General features: G+C 39.5%; 1 protein-coding gene across 1 annotated transcript in view; it reads right to left on the reverse strand.

The window, feature by feature from the left end:
* Positions 1-17,768, reverse strand: part of PDE3B (phosphodiesterase 3B) — a 1,918,808-nt gene that overhangs the window by 35,323 nt on the left and 1,865,717 nt on the right. The window contains exon 14 of the mRNA XM_044082789.1: positions 245-406. Coding sequence (XP_043938724.1) covers positions 245-406 — 162 coding nt within the window. The remainder of the gene's footprint in view (positions 1-244; positions 407-17,768) is intronic.

Here is a 17,768-nt window from a genome sequence, read left to right on the forward strand (position 1 = left end):
AAAAAAATTCATGAAAATAATCCCTAAAACATCATGGCAGTGATATGCAATCTGTGTCAGTTTGTAGTGAAATATGCAGAACATAATTCCCAACCTGTCCCACCTTTCTTTTTTCTCTTTCTCTGTTTCTTCATACTATGCCTTTACTTTCAGCAACCTTAACTCCAGTTTCATTGACATTCAAAAGACTCTATTTGAACATCAAAGATAATTCACTTCTTTAACTGTTTAAGAAAATACATACCTGCTCATAAAATTCATTTACAATGCCTTCCGTCCACTTCAGGTGCAGTTCCCTAATCTTTGCTGGGCCGTTAATGTCTGCCAATTTAATGCAAACCTGGCACACTAACATGCGGTCATTTTCATTATTCCAATCTATTCCAGGACTGCTTACATCGTTAACCTGTTTTCCCAAAAATAAACAACATATACTTGAAGTCCATATATTAGCTGTAGCACTGAATAACTTTGCAAACTTTAAAAACATAGGAACAAGAGCAGTAAATACAATACAATACATACTTTTCTTTCCCTTGCTGTTAAGTTGTGTATGCTACGCACAATGCACAACAGAGACAGATAAAGGTGTAGTGGAAATCTTCCTTTTCTGGTAAAAAGTTACAAACACTGCAAGCAAGGTTGGAACACAGAGATACATGCATATATTGTAAAAGGTTGTATGTACAGTTTCTTTACCATTACTCAGGAAAATTGTGCAGCTACTATCGATGTATGAAATACAGTAGTTAAACATAATGACCAAATTCATTATTAACCACGACAATGACGTACAAAGTGGATATTTACTCTAATGAAAGACTGCGTAAATGAGAGTACGTCTTCACTATAAATGAACAATTCTGATAACTTAATTCTTGAGAGGAAACTACCCTAAAATACACATGATGTTTTAAGACACAGACACTGACTAAAGTGAAAAGGTAATCAAACTCAAAAGAAGCAGTATACATGACTGCCTTAGAATAAAACAAATAAAGAAATTATTAAAAGGTAATTCATTTTGTCAGCACTTAAACAGCTTGCAATTACTAAGGATTCAAATTACAGGAAAATACATGGAAAGCATACTCGCTTGATCTCTGTGACAAAACGGGGAAAAAATAAGCATGTTTGCTACTATGTAGCACCCTAAAACAAAAAAAATTAGCAAGGTTGCTATTATGTAGCAACCTAAAACAAAACAAAGCTGCTTAATCACCACTGAGGAAGTTTAACTTCTGCACCCTTCACCTCTTGAACAGTGATACTGAAGTAAAATGCCTTTACAATCTTTAATATTTAAAATGTATCTGCCATTAGATGCTATTAGGCATGATTCTTCAGATGGAATTCCATAGCGCCTTGCACCAGTGCATCCTTCCATGTGAGAAACATGAAAACATCACATTAACAGATGAGAAATGAGCACTAAATGCTTGCTGTGAAAATAAAACAGTTTTCAAAATGACAAACATTTGTGCAACTAAAGGATAAACTAGTTGCCCATTTCAGATGCGTATCACTCACTGAAGAGGAAATCCTACAGCAATATGAAGGTAAGCATGTAGGCCTCAATATCAACTGGTACACATTCTTCTTCTTCTACAGTTTTTTGCAGAATATTTAAAAAGGAAACAAACTACAACAGTATCTGTTTTTAAAATACTCTATGAAAACTTCATCACATCTGCTATTAAACGCATCTCTGGAAGTGCACTTAGGTTAAATACAGATCGTTAAGACACAAATTTGCTCCGCCAAGCTATAAATGAAGCTGATCACACCTAAACTGCTACATTCACAGTGAATTGCTCAGATACTGCAGCACCAAAAACAGTACAAAAATGTATAGTTTTCCCATGTACATTCGGGAAGAGAGTTATCACAGGGGAAATTGTCATAACAACAAGACAGAACTGGCAGCATCTAGACTTGAGTTGGCCCCGGACATGTGGTGAACTCTTGCTTTATAGTCAGGCTCCCTCTAATCACCATAGTTCAAGACTGTCCCTACTAAGACATGTAGGGACATGTCTATGTTGAAAACATATCAGGCCAAGAGTGTGGCACCTGCCTGTGGCTTTATTCCATGCATTTCATAAACTGGTTGCAGTAGTGATCCTTAACATGAAAACCTTATCTTCATCTACATATGAAGAATGTACCTAACTAAAAACAATTTAAAGGCACACTGCTTGTCATTTACAAGTAAAACGTTTATCTTGCTTCACTGTATAAATCTACAGATGTTACAATGACCAAATAAAGAATATCCTGTATTAAAATTACATCCTCCAACACTGGCAACTACAGTACCTGTGATGAATTAAAACTGTGGACAAGCATATTCTTAAGGCTTAAACCACAAAAGAAATGCATTCAGAGATAAGGTGATAAGCATGTCTGAACATCAACTTTAACATTTCTCAATAGGTAGATGTGACAGGGTGTACACTGGCCAAACATTAACGACCTTTACAAAGAAAATGCAAGAACATTCACTGGACATAAGTTAAGCAAAGTCAGCCAAGCAATAATGTAGTTTTATACTTGAGGAATGTTAGCACCCAAGGCTTGATAAATTTTCCATGTATACGTTTGTAATTTCATTTTAAAAAGACATATTGCCAGAAGTGAAATAAATCTAAAAATTTTACAAATGTTATCTGGGATAATACTTACATAAAATACTACTTCTTCTTTCAGCTTTTCCCAGTTAGGGGTCGTCACAGTGGATAACCTGTTCGCTCATGATTGGCAGTGGAGTTTTATGGTGTCGAACTGCCAGCCCGGCGCCCAACCTTCCACAGAAGGCACACACACAATCACACACTCACGCCTAGGGCTAATTTAGTGTGTCCAATCCACCTACAGCATGTCTTTGGGATGTGGGAATAAAACGGAGCACCCGGAGGAAACCCACATGACCACAGGGAGGACATGCAGACTCTGAATGGACTAAATGATGGGGAGGACATGAAAATGTATGTACTTACAAGATTGTTACTCGTACCCAGTCTCTTGTCTGGACACCAGAACACCAGAATAGCTGAACTGTGAATCTTGACATCCTTTCTTTTCAGCAACCTCACAAGCTCAAGCTGCTCCCCTGTCCCATAACTCCCTTCTCTATGGAGATAACTCTACATAGAGTAAAGAAATTCCTGGGTTATCTCTGCTTATGAACATAAACAAACTTTTGGACTTAAGAGTCCAAAGGATAATAAACAAATCTGCAGACTTCCTACAGGTCCCTCAAAAATAACTTGTTTTGGAGGGAGCTAAGCTGGTAGTTTCATTGTCCGAATAGAGACCAAATAAATGCATCATTCTGGTGCATAATTTACATGCAGTACACGGAGTGTGTTATTGTGCTCAAGTATCAGTTAAATGACATCCTGGTTCAGCACTACTGTAGAGTGATGCCTGACCTTAGCAATACTTAGAAGACTGCTTAACAATTGTTAAGCATCCCCTATACTGTTAACATTGCATCTGGTACTACAGTAGCCTTGAATTAGGGTGTTATTCAACTAATATATGAATGTAAATAAAAGCAGCAGAACATGAAATGGGTTAATTTAAACTCCGTTTCCGTACAATCACTAAAAACATATTTGGGAACCAGCTGCTTCCCTTACACAGCTTTCAAAGCTGGCACACTTCCTATTTTTCCCCTTAGTAACTAGCAATGCATGGACTAGGTAAATCTCCATGCATTACAATGAATTATGATCAGATCTCAAGGTTAATTTCTTAGAATCCATTTCTTGAACACATAATAATCAAGTTACGATCTGCGACCTGATCATAATCTTCTATATTTAATCTGGTCCTATCTGGACACTGAAACAGTAGGACAGAATCCCAAGCTAACCATGGGTGGCCTAAAGCAGCAAGCATTTTAGAATGGTAGCTCAAAAGGAAGCACGAGTCCTAGAAAGGCTGCTCAAACTGTAATTTTTTGGAAAAAGCATGCAAAGTTATGCATGTAGTGGCCACTGCAATGTCCTCCAAAGAAATATTTTGAAGAAAGACAGCCTGAACCATGACAAAGTGCATTTTTGGTGTGGTGGTCAATGGTTTTCCAGTTGGAAGCGTAGCAAATAGGCAATACAATCACAGTCATTTAGAAAGGATAATCTTAGACATCCTCTGACCCCTCTTGACAGTAGAAATGGACATACACAACTGTTCATCCTTCCTGAATTATTTTGTGCAATAAAGGTGAAACTGAAACTTATTAAAAAGCTTCCAAAACAAGCCAACACTGTTGACAATTCAAGGATAAAGAAGGTAACAGCAATGCTATAAATGGCTAAATACACTTCACTCACTTACACCTAGAAGGAAATTCTTCAGAATGAAGTGTTACACATACTTTTGCTCCATGTGTGGTACCAAATATGACCAGTTTAGAGGGAATGTTTGTGATAATTGAAGCTGAATGCTTGTTATTAGCTTGGGCTCAATGACAAAGAAAATAAGTATTTCTGAAAAAGAGGAAAAATATACATTAGTCAAGTGATGAGTCACATGACCGGAGAGTCAGTATTTTAATATTACTTATGTGTAACAATTCAGTGTGAAGAAGTTCCTTTGGGAAACAAAAGTGTTTACAATGAAGGAAGTTCCTTTGGGGAACAAAAGTGTTTACAATGAAGTGTATTTAGTTATTTATAACACTGTTGTCCTTTCGGTAAAATTGAAGTTGTCTGTGAACATCCAAGAAGTGTAACTGATATTCCTCTTTAGTCTAATAATTTAGAAAAAATAGTGGCAAATTAATGGACTGGTTCCAAATGGTTTGAGTGGCCACATTTGGCATAAAAGGAGGGTTAGTTCTAAGTGTCATTCTAGATGAAAGACTATGTAAGGATATTTGGAAGATAAGCCATGAAATTTCTGGCACCCATCTTGCAAATGTAATGCCTATCAGAAGGAAAGTCTCCTAAGTCAAAAACTTTAAGTTAATAGAATTGTCTGGTTCAAAAGGAGGTTTTGTTAACCTGTCTAGTTTGAAATTTAAGTCCCAAGAAGGGGTAGGCCTCACCAATGTGGGGTGTGAAATGAAAAACTCCTATTAAAAAAGCTTTACGTCTTGCGAGATGCAAAGGACAATATGGAAAACCCTGAGTGAAAGGATGAAATGGCTGCTATATGTACTTTGGCGGAAGAGTAACTAGATCTATCCTTGAAGATATATGCTGAAAATGTAAGTAATTGGGAGTGATGCTGATGTACGGTCTATGTCCTGACTTAAGGCCCATACAATAAACCCCTTCTATTTACCTTTGTATATTCTCTTTGTTGAAAGCCTTTGAAATACAATCAGTAAGCTGACTATCTTGCTGGAGAACAAATGGTCCTCAGTCATCACTGGAAGTGGAAAAAACATGAGGTCAAATGAAGGGAGTGTATGACAGGAATCCCAGATGGATGTGACAGTAGATGATGATGCTAAGGAAAGGGTCTTCTATTGACATGAGGCAACAACAAGGGAAATCATACCTGTCAAGGCCTTCATTCTGCAATTGTTAGCACTCTGGATGAATCTGGTTATATGAAGAAATGGAGGAAACGTGTACAGTAGACCTTTGTGTCAACAGAGGGGAAATGGATCTTTTTGTGACTGTGCCTCTGGAGGAATGATACTAAAATTGCATTTGGTGTTGGATGGCAAATCAAAGAGATTGCAGCAGTTTCTTCCCCATCTCTGAAATATGTCCATAGCGGTCTTCCTGCCATTGTCGTGGGAGCAGGTTTGTCTACTGAACCTGTCTGCAATCATGCTGCATGTCCTCAATAAGTGAATTGCTACGAGAAATCAATGTAATTTTGTGGCTCATTCCCATACCCTCATGGCTTTTCCACAAAGGGGGAAAAAGTGTGTTCCACCTTGTTTGTTTATCTGCCATACCTCTGCCATATTGTGTGAATGAAAATTCCACACAGGGACAGCAAGTTCTTAAATGACTCCACAGCTAGGATGACTGCACTCATTTCCAGCACAATGATGTGCAATTTTGCCTCTTCACAGTTCATAGGTAAATACTAGGCATATCAGTCTGTAGACTATTACATGCCTAGTCAATAACCTGACCAAAAGTGAGAATCAAACCCTATACCTTATTTCTGTGAGTTAAACATCTTAAACACTGTGTCAATCCCCATGTACCCTGGACTATCCTGTGCAGATGATACTCCTCCCAATGGGGCACCGCCATCCTTACCATGGTTGGAGGGAATGGTGAAACAGAGGGCATCTCTCATAGTCAGACTTCATAGCTAGCTCTGTCCTCCACAATGTACTCTTGATGCAGGTCTTTGAAAGCCGGATTTTATCTGTCATGGTTTAAAGTGTTTTGTTCCACTGAGTCCTGAGTACACTGAAGAATTCTCATATTTAACTTGGTGAAAGAATCCATCTAGACAGATGTAGCCAGGAGACCCAGCATCTTCAGGATTGCAGCGGTCTTCAGTTGTGGATTCAGAGAAAGAATTGTTACTTCATTACAATGGAAGAGAGACTGTATGGAGGTAGTTTTTTTTCTAGGTGACTGTATCCAATTGGCAGCCACTAAAAAACAGAGACAGTGATGGGTGTAGTTAGCACTTTGTCAGAATGACCATGATTCCCAAAGACAAACACAGCCAAAGCAAGGACTGCCATGTCATTAGAAACAAATCAATAGTGGGGGCCACTATGAGACAGTCATCCAAGTAAGAGAAAATTCCTACTCCAAGGAGTCATACGTGAGCTGCAACTAGAGCCATGGATTTGGTAAAAACCCAGGGGGCTGTGATGAGTCCAAAGGGCAGAAGCCAAAATGGATAGTGACTGGCTCCCACCTGGAAGTGCAGGAACCTCCTTGACGTCCTCACTATTTAAATGTACAAGTATGCATCTTGAAGGTCTAAAGAACATTTCTAACTGCCTGTCTGTAAACATGGCAGGGTGGACTGCACAGTGACCATCCAGAATGCCTCCTTCACATACTGGTTTAGATGACTTGGGTCGAGAATGGTTCTGTGGTCCAAAGTCTCTTTAGGCATCAAGAAGATCCTAGAGTAGAAAACTGACATTTTGTGGTCTGGTAGGTCCTCTTGGATGGCTACTGCCTGTAGAAAGATTCTTACTTCCTGCATAGCTAACCTCCCCTTGTCAGGAATAAACTGTTGAAGGGTATAAGGGCATGCTTTTGAACATTTCCAAAAAGGGATCAGAGTAACCTCTGGATATAATTTCGCTTATCTACCCATCTGACATGATGGCCAGCCATGCCTGCAGGTGTAGGTAAAGATGTCCCCTGACTGCCTCTAGAGTAGGACAATAGTGCAGCTCTTCCAGACTTGTATTGTTGGCTGCTATAATGGAAGTTCTCTCTACCACAGGAACCCATGTCATACTGCTGCCAATTTTCAGACTGCTGGGTCTTCTGGAATCACATATTTTTGGTACCTCAATTCTTTAACAGGTAACTGTAGTGCTTAAAATGTCATCCCAACATTTGCCCTCTTGCTCTTAATGCAGGGATTTTCTTTGAACTTCTACCTGAACAAGGAAGATCCATTAATGGGAACATTGATAAATGCCACCTTGAAGTGGCCCTCAAAAATCAGTTAGATAAAACCAGACTTATCTATGCATCACTAAGCTAAAACCTGCCACTCTGGTTGCACTGTCTATTGCATTATGAATTGAATGAATGCCCAAGTGTATATTATGGAAGCTGTGGTTGCCACTTGGGTCTCTGAGCCCTTACATCCCCATGGCAGGCAACTGTTTCAGAGTGTTGGAGGTTTTCTCAGCAGGATCACTCTGAAAACTAATCATATACCATGTATTTTAAGGCTCTAATTAAAAAAGTACTGGACAGATAGATGTACTTCTCAAGCCGATGATCATTCTGACAATCTCAACTATACACGTCACTGTTCTCCATTTTTCAGTGGCTGCCAATTGGATACAGTATCCTGAGCACCCTGTTTGAAGGACAAACAGCCTAATCATCCTCAGGAACTTCCATCTTGCTGACAGCATACACCACTATGGAATCCACAAGAGGGTTATTCTAGTGCTGTCCATCTCTTTTTTTTTTTTTTTTTGAGGGGGGGTCTGTAGCACTATATCCAGTTTGTGATGTACGGCACACTGACATCTGGCTCCTTCCAGGCTTTGCAGCACAGCATATCACCTAGCTTATTCAGGGAAGGCACTACCCAGGCCAAGGAGGGAAGAGGACTTATAAGCCTCCTACAAAATCTCTTCCTCAAGGGGAAATGGGGTATATGGGCCAGACTACCCTGTGTGGCATCTTCTGGAGGGGATTTGGGTGAAGTCTCTCCTTCGTTGAGATTGGTATCAGGGATGGAGACTCCAATGGGGAGTCAAGGTGCCACCTTACATACCACGTCTTCATGTGGGGAATGGAAAAAGAGACATCAGAACTTTCCTAAAAAGAAGATACTCCAAATTTCAGCAAGGTGGGGTCTATCCTTGGGGAACACATTATGAGTAGTCAAAGGACCCAGCATCAATAGCAACACAGGGTGGAACCAAAGGACCTGTACCAGTTCTTGCAAAGAAACTTAATCAAACAGTCATGCCGAAGGTGTCAAGGCATATAGCAGCTGAGTGCTACGTATTTGCAGACTGGAAGCAGAAAAGTAAAAAACATTCATACAATCCTTAGGGGATTTGAACCTTCCACTCAGTGCACTAACACACTACAAATAACTTCATGAACAAACTGAACCATGAAAGTAGTTAGACTAAAGGCATAAGCGTTAACCTATTTCATATTACTCAGCCCATTTGTGGAACTGATGGCAGTCAAGGCTAATACATTGTAGGACATGACATTGATTGGACTTAAGCTTTTGCAATACAATGAGCAATGAGATTTCTCATTGGTTATACATGGTCATTAATGATGTTCTATGCGACCTGTCATGCAAAGTATGACCACAACAAAGATATGTGATTTAGAAGCCCTTTTTTGGCATGTGTATGGCTTGTTTATCAATTTTTTGACCAGATGAAAGGTTGAAAGTTGGAGTATAGGAAGGAGATGAAAAGGGAAAGAAAGCAAATGGTAGAACACAAGGTGAGCAAATAAGAAATGAGCAAGATGGAGGTGGAGTAGGTGACCATTGTTTTTCTTTCTTGTAGTACAAGTGGCCATTTTTTTTTACTTATGAAGAGAAGGATAGTTGGCAAAGGAAATTTATTGTTTATCTATTGACATTTGTTGACCGGAAAAACTCCACTGGGCTTGAGACCCATTTTCAGTGGTGGCTTGGGGAGAAAGGCTTCAAGTTACATGAAACGCATTACGTGAATTTGTAAGGAAACAATTACTTATAAAGCAAGTGAAATAATACAGAAAAGTAAAACATCACAAAACTAAACAGCACAAGTAAGAAAATCTTAAGGTTAGTTTAAGTCGAAGGGAAGGACAGACATGACTGTCAAGAGTATGGGTAACAGAATGGTGAAGCAGACATCAAACAAAAAGTGATGGTGATGGGAGAAGTGCAAAATCAGCAGAGCTGAGCATGGACACAATAGGGAGGGGAATACCAAGTTGGTAGACAGTAGTGGGTGTTTGAAGCTGCAGTCTCCACCAGCTGAGAGTCAGTGGGAGATTACGCATCATGCCAAGTGTGGCGGAAGGAAAATACAAACTAGGGTTGTCACCTGTTTTTTTCCAGACTATCCAAAAATCAAACCAATTGGTCAGGAGTCCAGAAAACATTGTACATTATTTCAAAAAACAGACTATCAGAGTTTGTTAAATTGGCAGAATCACTATGGCTTTATTTAGGAAAGCATCATGGTGATAAGCCAGGAAAAAAGGATGTTCCTCCCTCCACCTGACATGGCTATGATGTTACGAAATGGGCAAACTGAGGGAGAAGATCGGTGGGATTATGGGGAGGTGCAAGGGATGTGCCTTTGAGCCTATGCCAATACTGACAGATGTGACAGCGGTATAGGAAAGTTGTACACTCTTTTTTTAATCCGTACTACAACTAGTATTAAATGCCAAATATTTTTACGAATGTATACTCATCCTGGAGTTCTCTTAGGTGTTGTAGTCTGCTCCTCTATGCAGCTGCCAATATCTTTCAATCCATTTAAGGCTAGACATTTAGAAAGGGAATAATGTAAAATCGGTGAATGGCAAGCAGTGGCAAGTTATTTGTGTATCTAAAAGAAGTAATACTTAACTATAGAAGTACTGACTTCTGCTTAACTACATCCTCCTTTTGGTGAAGGCGGTCAGGACTGGGATGCCTCATATCACTGTAATGGTAAAAACATTGCTCCCTCATATGTGGGATGACAACAGCATGGGTGACAGCTTTGAATAAACAATTCCACGCTTCAGCCTTATACTGGGGTCCAGTACAGCTTTCCTGCATTACAGCCGAATGCTCCTCCCGGCATTTCTGCAGTTACCTCCTACTGCCCTCTAGGCGGCAAATGTTGCTTGTTCACATTTACATTAATAATTCCAAAACTATTGCACATACAAGGTACCAGAAGATTTCACCTTAAAACATACATGATGGCAAATACAATTGTATTGATATCTGTTTATTTGTATTTTAATCATTTTCATATTTCTCTAAATATCTCAGCATTCAGGTAACACAGACAGAACTGCATAGCCTCATATGAAAGCTCACATCTGTATGAAGAACATCCTGTTGGCAGTATGTGGATTGCTTGAATGGTTACTGAGATATCATAAGCTGTTTATCCACTACAAAATTAATATTCACTGTCTTCATTCTGGCTTATAAATTCTGGTTTAAAGTATTGAACTAAATGAATGCCACACATGTAAAGATTAATTTACCCTGAATATTTTGCCATTTACAGTTTTTTGGTAACACTTATGGTTCCAGAGATATGAATATGTGTTTGAGCTGTAAGATGATAACTTCATTTTTAAAGGTTCAAACTACACCTAGTAGGAGTTAAAATTACACACTCGAAGAGTTGTACTGGGTGGGGATGTTAATGTTGTATGTCTTGCACATATGTCATTAGCCACAACTTTTGTAGCAGTGCTGTTGTAATGGTTATGCGATTTTGTTCAGTTTCACTCCTGTAGTTACTTTGTAGGGAATGTGTGTTCAGTACACATACATGCTTGACATTTAGTTAAAAGACTGTGGATACAGATACCTTACAACTGTCAGGCAAAAATACAGCATACAATATGGCTAAGGAGGATAGTAGTACTGTACAGATTTGTAAGGCCCATATAGGATCAATGCTGTTAATACCACTGTTTTCCATACCAAAAGAGGTATGCCTAAAATGGGGTACACCAAAAGAAAATGCTGTATCTGGTGTTCAATCCACATCCACCCACAAGCCAAAATTCTCAGATGTTGAGAATGAGATACTACTACAGGTACTACAGGTGTCTCTCTGAAGTCCATGCACAAGACCACTACTACCATGACCACACCTGGGCTGAGATAGTCAGCAATGCGAATTTAGTGGGTAATCAGGGGCATGGCTATGAAATGGTCTGCCACATGGCCATAGATATGCTGCCACCCACACAGCAGACGCCGTGGTTACAGAAACATATGGTAACAGGTGGTTGGTAGTCAGTTGATCCACCTCTTACTGAGATAGAGGAGTTCCTGTCCTTTCTCAGAGGTAATACCACCACTACAGGGTCCCACAGTGCAGTGATGGATGCTGGGACAAAGTTGGGCAGGCCCCAGAGAGTTCCAACTGTGGATGCTCCAATTAGTCCAATTTAATTGCATCAATAGCTGCAAGTCTTCTTAGTCACTCAAAGCTTCGTTATATGTCTGTTTTATTGTATACAGGTATAGTGGGGATTCCACAGGCATGACCATCTGCAGAAGGTTTAATCTTTAAAGTTGTAAAGTTGTGGTGCTGGGTCATACTTACACTGAATATTTTTGTTTTGATGTCTTGTAGGTGATTCTTTATCTGGCATCAGAACTGTGGAGCTACAATCTCTCATTACGATGGCAGGGATGAGATGACATAGTCCGGGGGTGCACAGTATGTGTCTGGAAACATTCCCTGTGCCGGTGAACACCCAGGCTACACAAACATCAGAGAAAGGGGATAGTATTGATTAGGGAATTGCAGTCAGACTTCTGGCTATGACACTAGCACTCATGTGCAGGGAGGTCCACACTGGGGTATAGGTAACAGTGCTTGCTGGAAACACGGTTACTACCCTCCCCCTGGGATTGGTGTGTTACTGGCTGCAACACAACATATGTGCAGGGCCATCTTGGAGGTGCACAGACTAGTGCTAACCATAGCTAAGGCACAGACAGTGAAGGTGATCCAAGGTGTGCATGGTGACCTAGGGAGTGCATGTCCCATATGTGTGTGACTGCTTGGATAGACCGAATCACACATCACAGCATGCAATATCTTCTCTGGTTCATCCATCAGTGTTGAGGAGCAGTCCTCACAATCAGTCATCTTCTATATCCACAGATGTTAGCCAACATGGCTGTGGATGTGCAAGATCCTGCCACAATAGTGGTAGCACCTCCCCCTCCACAACATCATCTATTGTGGAGGTATCCACTCCAAGAACAGGGAGCCCACATGGTCACGGCTATCATCAAACTAACATCTCCTAACAGATCTCGATTGAGCTCAAGTAGCATACAAGAAACTAGCCAGGGTCATGGTACAAACAGAGCAACTCTTGGCACAGCCAGCTCTCTTGGGCAGGGGGAGTGCATTGGACACTGAATATTCTGTCATGCATGCAAAGGACCTGTCCAGTAGGCCGATCTGCGGTGTTGCACAAACTGCTGAGACTGTGTCCCTGCAGACCCTCACTCACACCACCATAGCCCCCAGCACATCACACACATCCACTTACCCAGGCCTTCTTGACATTAAACCCCACCACCCATTCTGGTTCTGACATTTGCCATAAAAGTAATTTGTATTCTTATATACCTCAGCACTGACCATCTTCCCTGTGAAAGATATGCATTCCTTTACTCCCTTCTCTACCTATGCAAATGATAATTGTGTTCTGCCCTTTCTGGATTGCTATTTGGGTAACCTATCACAAATGCACAGCATCACCAGCCTAGGCATGGGTATGCATAGCTTGATGTTTTTGCATGCATCATTTTTACTGCAGTGCATCATTCTAACTCTTGTACAGTTATGTTGTAAAGCTATGTGTAATTTGTTGCCTCTTTTCTGTGCCATGGCACACTTTGCCCACCTTGATCTTGTATGATCTTCCCCTGCTACTAACTCCTCATCTGTCTCAGCTTCCAATTCCTGATGTGCTAGGAACTGCTGGCCCTGGAAGAGGCTATCCTGCTGTAAATGTTTCCTAGGTATAATACTGTGCAACAATGCAAACACAATCAGTACTTTGGCACAGGTGGCAGGGTTGTATTGTAGTGCACCACTGGATGAATCCAGATGATAAAAGTATGCACCCAAACACACAATAATGTTTCCTCTTTGTGATAATGCATGGTCACACCCCTGGTTTGAATGTGTGGATTTCAGGAAGATGTTATGAGCCATGGTTCCCATTGTATATCCTACATCAACAACCAGATGTCCCTGTATGAAATCGCTCCTTGAAAACTGTTGGTACAGGTCGTATGTGCCATGTGTGGGAGTCATGAAAACTACCTGGGGCATTACTGACCACCTGGCAGCTGATAGGAGTGGTATTTGAAAGTTCATGTACCTCCTTCTCAGTTCTCCAGGTGCAGCCCTTATTTCAATGTGGGCACAGGCTATTGCACCCCAGTACCTCAGGAAGTTGGATTATATCACAGAGCTCTTGCATAGTGTTTCTCTCTCCTTTGGGGGTAAGTGGAAACCACATATGGTATCCCACATGCTGAGAAATGCATTGAGAAAATGATAGAGTATTCTCAAAATAGATGCCGGAGATACCTCATTGAATCCCAATAGGTCACTAAAAGGTCTCTGTAGCTAACATGCCTAGAGCCTTTATACCTTTGTATACATTGGAATAGATACTCCCACGGGGCTGCAGGAAAATTCCTAAAATTTGTTGAACTGTTTCTATCAACACAGAAGCAGTCCATGATGTTGGTGTTGTGAGGCCATGGAATATTAAGCATAGTCAGATGATCCTGTGATTCTGGAGGGGACATGCACTGTCAGGCATCACTGATGCAATGACAGCCTCCTACAAACACACATTTACTTTGGCTGCAGCACCCCCCTAAACATTATTATGTGATCTTCTCAATATGAACACTGCCATATGGCCAAACTGCTACCCAGCATTTAAACATTTATGAATCACACTGCCATCACGGACTGCCTCATTATCATACTCTGTACCTCATTATACATTATACAGCCATTATCATACAGTATGGCCAACCACATTATTAGGGCTAGCTACATCATGAAGCTTGGTTTTCTGGATTGCACACACCCTGTGCCTGACTGCTCATTGTGCAAATTCACTTAACACAACGTGGCAAAATTTTCTTAATCCACCACAAAGAAAATTCATAGGAGAGATTCTCTGTGAAGCCTCTTCCTACATTCCAAAACAAAATGACAGATTCATAAAGGGTGGTGAAAGAGTCTTCAAAAAAAGGAAAGACTCCATAAAAACAATGGCCTGGGAACACTAATGTGCTTACACAAATATGGACGTTTGATATAACTAAAATGTGAGTTGCATTCTGAATTATACTTGAAAACCACTGAAACAAGTAAGAGCCAGACAGAGAAATAACTACTTGATTAATATGCACATAAAGAATGTGAGTTATACTTCAAACTTTAATTTACAATGAAAGTTTATATCTTATGAGTGGGAGCATTATGGCATGCTGTCTGGTGAAAATCTTATATATTTTTTTTTTAAATTGCAACCTGTACTACTTTGCTTCCAATAAAGGTTCTACGACAGTTTGGGAGAGAAGGGGAAAATGAAAAGAGAGTGAAGAGTAAAAAGGGAAAACAATATAACATATACTAGATTCCAATATGCTTTCAAACAGCAACCTGTGTTGCACTGCTTTCAATAAAGGTTCTACAACAGTGGTGGGAGGATGGGGGAGAAGTAAAGAGATGAAGAATGAAAGACAAAACTATTATGATAGAAACAAATAGGCAAAAATGTATAAAGTTAGCTCTGGTAATGCTTGCATTAGGTTATAGGAGTAAATACAAAGTTAGAGGAGACATGCTGACTAAAAGTAAACTAGACAGCAAGAGACACAAAAACAATGCATCATGAGCACCGAGGAAAATAAGTTACATGCAGGGGAATTGTGTATGGGAAAGGATGCCTAGTGTAACAACAATGTAAGCTGCAAATTGGAATATATTTTAAAAAACACAGAAATCTAAGTTCAAGTGAAAAAATAACCACTTCATATTATATGTTGTTTGGTTATAAAGTTACACTTATCCGGCTTCAGGATGGAATGCAAATTGCCTTCCTTTGTCAAGCTATGCTGGATTACAAGAGGATGGAGCTAGTTTGTCTGGACTGTTAAAAGGCTTGACCTTTAGAAAATAGCTGCAACATTTGAAATAACAAATGAAGTTACCCCACAAATACTAAAAAATGTGCATTATTTGCTGAAACAAACAATCCTCAGAAAAAAATACAAATTTAAATTGACAAATCTATTAAATGAAAGGTAGGTAGGTTGCAATGGTTGGTTATCTAGGAACACAAGGGTAAAAAGGACATATTCAGAAATAAGATATCCCGTTTTTCACCTGAATGCAACTGAAAAAAAAACCCCAAAAAAACAGATCCATCCATCCTCAACCCCTTTTCCCATTTTTGCACATGGGGTCAGGGTGTCACTTCCACAGGGACAATCATCTTGAGCCAAGGTTTACACCGCTGGGTGTCTAGCCCTGCCGCTGTAGTTCATTCGCACCACTCACTCGTGCACACACGCTCACCTACAGCCAATTTAGATTGTCTTTGGAATTTGGGAGGAAACACGTGACCACAGGGACATGTAGACTGCACAGAAGGCACCCCAGCTGAAAATCCAACCAGAGAACCTCTTGCTGTGAGGTGACAATGCCAACTGCTGCACCACAGGGATTTATAATAAATGTTCTCCAGCCCAAAACAGTAAACCATGGTTTGTCTGACTAGAAAAGACTAAGTTTACAATGATACTTTTACACAGTGTTAACTCTATCACCTTGAAAAAATATGTATACAATTAGTCTCTTGTTTAGTGCTCAGACAGGATGGGAATTTTTTTGGAATTGTGTGCTGTTTTAATGAAAATTAAGAGATCAGGATCAGCTGGGATAGCAATATAAAAAGTACATGAAGTAACATAAAAATGACAGAAACAGACTATACAAGTCCAAGTTATAACAGAAAGAGAAATATATGTAAGTAGAAAAATAAATTAGCTTTACCATGTTAAAAAATTTAGCTTACTAGTCTACAATATTAATGGTCTGGTGAAAAATAAAAAGCAGGACATGATACTGACCTATATTTATAACACTAACAGTGAAACTGCAAGAAACAACTGAACTGTAAAGAACATAAAAGTGTTGTAAAGAAAACGAAAAGAAGGGTTTATCTGCAGCAACAGAAAGACAGCAAAAGAAAGGGCAGTAGTATTAATTAAAAATGGTATCAGAAATACTGAGGAACAAATGAAGGATAGGTAGGGAAGATTTACAGTCAGCAAAGGTTTCTGGCAGGGCATGCAAATTACATTGGCTGAAGTATAAATAAACTAAGAGCATTGAGACAAAATCTAAAGAATATTATCGGAGAAGTTGTAGCCTTTCATCAAGGATCTATGACAGTGACTGGAAACTGGAACAATACAGGAAATAAGAAAGATGTCTCTGGTGCCAAGATATCATATTATACCAGCTGAGGTCAGATACCAAAAGAAATATATGCATGCATTTGGTTGAAAAGACAGAATGACTTGGGATACACACATTTTTCAATGAAATATATATGGCTCTTAAGCAAGATTATGAATATTTTAACATGATGTGAACTATCAAAACACATCTGGTAGCAGTGTTACACCAGTTTTGTAAATAAGTGAAAAAAAACACTGCGATAAACCTTGGCATTTTTCAGTATATCTTTTAAATAGGAAGCCATTTAACGACTGGGTAGATCAAACTTTAAGCGAAATGTGTTCACATTTGAAGTAAAGCAGTAAAGAGCTTGCAAAGATTTGGTATAATTGTAAATTGAAGATTAGAAATATGGTCACAGTGAGATCAAATGAGATATGGAATAACAACAAGTATTTAGAGGGCTTAGTAAGGGATTTACAGACATAAAAAAGAATAAGTGAAACATAACGGGTTGTAGAGCAACTGACAGAAGCTAGAACTGTCTGTGCAATACAATAATCCTAGGGCAACCAAATTATTAGCTCAACATCTGACACAACAAAAGGCTGAAAGGATGAGTACGGGAAGCCACTTATGATGAAAAGATATATATGAAGGCTGATGTCTGTTATAGATTTGTGTCTGACACAGCCATTTAAAATAAAGGGATAATGCAGAGAATAAGGATTTGCATGCCTTAACCAAAGTTATGCAAGGGAAAAAATTTCATTAACAATTCCTGAAAACAGGAATGAATAAGTCCAGCACTATACAGGTAGCTTAGACAAGAATGCAGTTACTTTTGTAACAATTTAAAATCACTTGGTGGGGAAATTTGATTTAGTTATCTCCAATT

Source organism: Protopterus annectens, chromosome 9.part0 (genome assembly GCF_019279795.1).
Source record: "Protopterus annectens isolate FY-2018-M chromosome 9.part0, PAN1.0, whole genome shotgun sequence".
Lineage (NCBI taxonomy): Eukaryota > Metazoa > Chordata > Ceratodontiformes > Protopteridae > Protopterus > Protopterus annectens.